Below are 4,117 nucleotides of genomic sequence, written 5' to 3' on the forward strand. Positions count from 1 at the left end.
GTTTGGGCTAAAATTGAATTTAAACAGACTGACATGACACACTCGAAGTAACACACACATTCATGGCAAGCGTCCATAGAGACAGCGAAGCCATATTATATTCAAATTAAAAACATTGATGTTAAAATGTGATTCAATCACCTTTACGATAAGGATAAAACACCCCGATATGATGTCCTTATTGAAGTAATCATCATTGATGGCATACCCCATCTTCTCATTTTCCCAGCGTGAGTGTATCTCTATCCACGTTGGCCAAGCCGGAGTCCAGATTGGAAATGCATGCTGGGAACTTTACTGTTTGGAGCACGGAATCCAGCCTGATGGTCAGATGCCCTCTGACAAAACCATCGGTGGTGGTGATGACTCCTTCAACACGTTCTTTAGCGAGACCGGTGCTGGAAAACACGTCCCCAGGGCTGTCTTTGTCGACTTGGAACCAACAGTCGTAGGTAATTGGTCATCATTTTTTGAAATTAATGTTTTTCTTTTTCAATTCTCGACCAATGCTAATAGACTTCAACAGTCATGACGCCACTTCCCTCGTAATGACGCATAGTAACTTAGTTTAGAACCAGTTACTATCGGAACAATGGCGGACGCCCTGATGAAATACCCTTCCGAGCGTAAAGTGTATCCAGAGGAGAAAAACATTGTAAATCTGATCATGTTTAGACTCTTATACATTCTGATCACATGACACGTGAAAATGTTTTACTAGCCAGCATGAAGAATAAAAAGTATCGATTTTCTTTATTTAGAACCAAGCTGCTGGTTGTTGGGCGGACGTGACATCAGACTTTTGAATCCTATTGGAAGTGAGCTAGGGGTCTTACATATTTTTCAATATCAAACGCCGACCTCAATTCCTTCTACTCATCTTCTACCAGACCATGGCATCGTCTACCATCGAATGAAGCGGAATCTGACAGTAGCTTCGTATTTTTATCAATTAGTCCGTGATATCAATTATTCATGACATCAATTAGTTCGTGATATCAATTAGTTCATGATATCACTTACTTCGTGATCTCAGTTAGTTCAGGATATCAATTAATTCGTGATATGAATTAGTTCATGATACCAATTACTTCGTGATCTCAGTTAGTTCAGGATATCAATTAATTCGTGATATGAATTAGTTCATGATACCAATTAGTTCATGATATCAATTAGTTCAGGATATCAATTAATTCGTGATATCAATTAGTTCAGGATATCACTTAGTTCATGACATCAATTATTTCATATCACTTACTTCGTGATCTCAGTTAGTTCAGGATATCAATTAATTCGTGATATGAATTAGTTCATGATACCAATTAGTTCATGATATCAATTAGTTCAGGATATCAATTAATTCGTGATATTAATTAATTTGTTTTATCAATTAAATCATGATATCATTAGTTCAGGATATCAATTAGTTCGTGATATCAATTAATTTATGCTATTAAAGTGTAGAAATATTTGATAATATATCGATTACTGATATGTAACATATTTTTGGTAATTTCCATACAGGATCAATAAAATATATCTTATATTATCTTGAGAACTTTCCATATTTATCAACTCTTTCAGATGAGGTCCGAACTGGCACCTACCGTCAACTGTTCCACCCCGAGCAGCTCATCACAGGCAAAGAGGACGCCGCCAACAACTACGCCAGAGGTCATTACACCGTCGGCAAGGAACTCATTGACCTATGCCTTGATAAAATCAGAAAACTGTCTGACCAGTGCACCGGCCTTCAAGGGTTCTTGGTGTTCCACAGGTGAATAAATTATCTTATTCCACACCTCTCCCTAAATAGTAACGAGTAATGATATTATGTTTAATATAATAATTTGTGACGTCAGATTATAAACCGTTAAATTTCACTAAAAATCAGATTCTTTTAAAAGAAAGATCATTTAAATGTTTTTGAATATGTCTTTTCTTCAAAGATGAGGAAATAGGTATCGATTGAGGGGTAGAATAAATGATTTCTGAACTCTTGCGTTTTGGAATTAGAACTTCCTCCGCACTCCGTATTATTTAGAATGTCGTCTAACACCGTTCATTTGGCATTTGACATTTTTACCTACCTCTCTTTTTCCTGACATCAGTTTTGGTGGCGGAACAGGGTCAGGATTTACCTCCCTTCTCCTGGAGCGTCTGTCTGTGGATTACGGCAAGAAGTCAAAGCTGGAGTTTGCCATCTACCCAGCTCCTCAGATCTCCACAGCCGTGGTCGAGCCATACAACTCTATCCTGACCACTCACACCACCCTGGAACATTCGGACTGTGCTTTCATGGTGGATAATGAGGCCATCTACGACATCTGCAGACGTAACCTTGACATTGAAAGACCCACCTACACCAATCTCAACCGTCTGATTGGTCAAATTGTCTCCTCCATCACTGCCTCTCTCAGGTTAGTATAATATAGTCATAGCCCTATTAAGTATCAAGTGATTTTGGGTAGATCTAGAATCCAGCTGAAGCAGGCTTGGCCTTTTGGGGATGTGTTTTTTTTTTCTTGAATGTTTCTTTCTGCTTTGTCAGAAACCCGAGGTTGCTACTCCTTTCGAGCCACGAGGCCGATGGAGCCATAGTTTATCCCAGCCTCTAAAGCCTGAGACGGACAACATCAATTGCTTGCTACTATTTGGAAAGAATCCAGTCTATCGCAAAGTACTTTTCGCCAGATCTAAAGACCCAGCTACCCAATCACTGCTGGATGAATATGGGGGTCAGAAAAAAATCTAGACTTCAACCGGGATTGATCTCGGTCCGTTTGGGTGTGAAGCGAGTGCTCTACCGAGTTATTGGGATCCCTATTCCATTTTATGATTGTTAGTCATTTCTCTAGTCTTCAATCAGCAACATTTGCATACAACAAATCAATGCAAGCTGATTCCGTGCTGTACTTTGATGAACACGAAAATCTTACAATTTTTTCTATTGCCAGATTTGACGGTGCTCTGAATGTTGATCTGACCGAGTTCCAGACCAATCTGGTACCATACCCACGTGTCCATTTCCCTCTGGCAACCTATGCACCTGTCGTCTCTGCTGAAAAGGTATTTACTTACTTACATACATACTTATCCGAACCAGCGATCAGCTAAACTCTAGCCTCTCGGTCTTGTGCCATGACGTATCAATCGTGATGTTAAATAATATTGTGTATGGAGAAGAGCCAGATGGCTCTTACAACACAACATCTTTCGTCTCCGTTTTCATCTGGCCACTTCTCTATACCCTACATTTCTCATAATTGTTTTCCCCTGTGTTCTTTAACTGTTTGAGGGCAATATAAGTGAGCATTTAACTTAAAACTCATAATACTCTGTAAATGTCAATCCATCCTATCCTACAGGCCTACCACGAGCAGTTGTCCGTTGCTGAGATCACCAATGCCTGTTTTGAACCAGCCAATCAAATGGTCAAGTGCGACCCACGTCACGGCAAGTACATGGCTTGTTGTCTCTTGTTCAGAGGAGATGTCGTCCCCAAAGATGTCAACGCCGCTATTGCCACCATCAAGACCAAGAGAACTATCCAGTTCGTAGACTGGTGTCCGACTGGTTTTAAGGTAATGTAAATGTTGCTGCTGAAATCAATCGTCAATCACTTACCATCAGCAAAAGAAAATAATAAAGCTAAAAATAGACAAAGAAAGGAATGACACACACCTAGAACACAACAAGCAGGATCCAATCCATGCCATTCAGCGAAGTAGCCAAGTCACTCTATTCCGCCTCCGAACAGGACACAATAGACTAAGAGGACATATGTTTACAAAGCTAGGTATTGGAACAACCCCTTATTGCCCATGTGGAACCGACCATGAAACCACTTTACATGTGCTTATGGATTGCCCATTATACAACGTGCAACGTTCGAACCACTGGGTCACCCCTACAACACTCAACACAAAGCTCTATGGTGAGGCTGAGGACCTAAAGCGGACCACAGACTTCATAGCAGATATCGGACTGCAGCCATAGATGTCCATCAGAGGAACGAAGAAAGAAGAAGAAGCTGCTGAAAGCTCGAAGAAATAAATAACAATGTGAAATTGAATGTAAGCTTCAATTTAAACGAAAACAGATAAAATGGACGTCC

General features: G+C 40.2%; 1 protein-coding gene across 1 annotated transcript in view; it reads left to right on the forward strand.

The window, feature by feature from the left end:
- Positions 1-234: 234 nt before the first annotated feature.
- Positions 235-4,117, forward strand: part of LOC144956269 (tubulin alpha-1A chain-like) — a 5,308-nt gene continuing 1,425 nt past the window's right edge. The window contains exons 1-5 of the mRNA XM_078886731.1: positions 235-452; positions 1,585-1,777; positions 2,112-2,420; positions 2,958-3,069; positions 3,369-3,584. Of these exons, the coding sequence (XP_078742857.1) occupies positions 332-452; positions 1,585-1,777; positions 2,112-2,420; positions 2,958-3,069; positions 3,369-3,584 (951 nt within the window). The 5' untranslated portion in view covers positions 235-331. The remainder of the gene's footprint in view (positions 453-1,584; positions 1,778-2,111; positions 2,421-2,957; positions 3,070-3,368; positions 3,585-4,117) is intronic.

Source organism: Berghia stephanieae, chromosome 11 (assembly GCF_034508935.2).
Source record: "Berghia stephanieae isolate SIO BIC M18660-M18661 chromosome 11, UCSD_Bste_1.3, whole genome shotgun sequence".
NCBI lineage: Eukaryota > Metazoa > Mollusca > Gastropoda > Nudibranchia > Aeolidiidae > Berghia > Berghia stephanieae.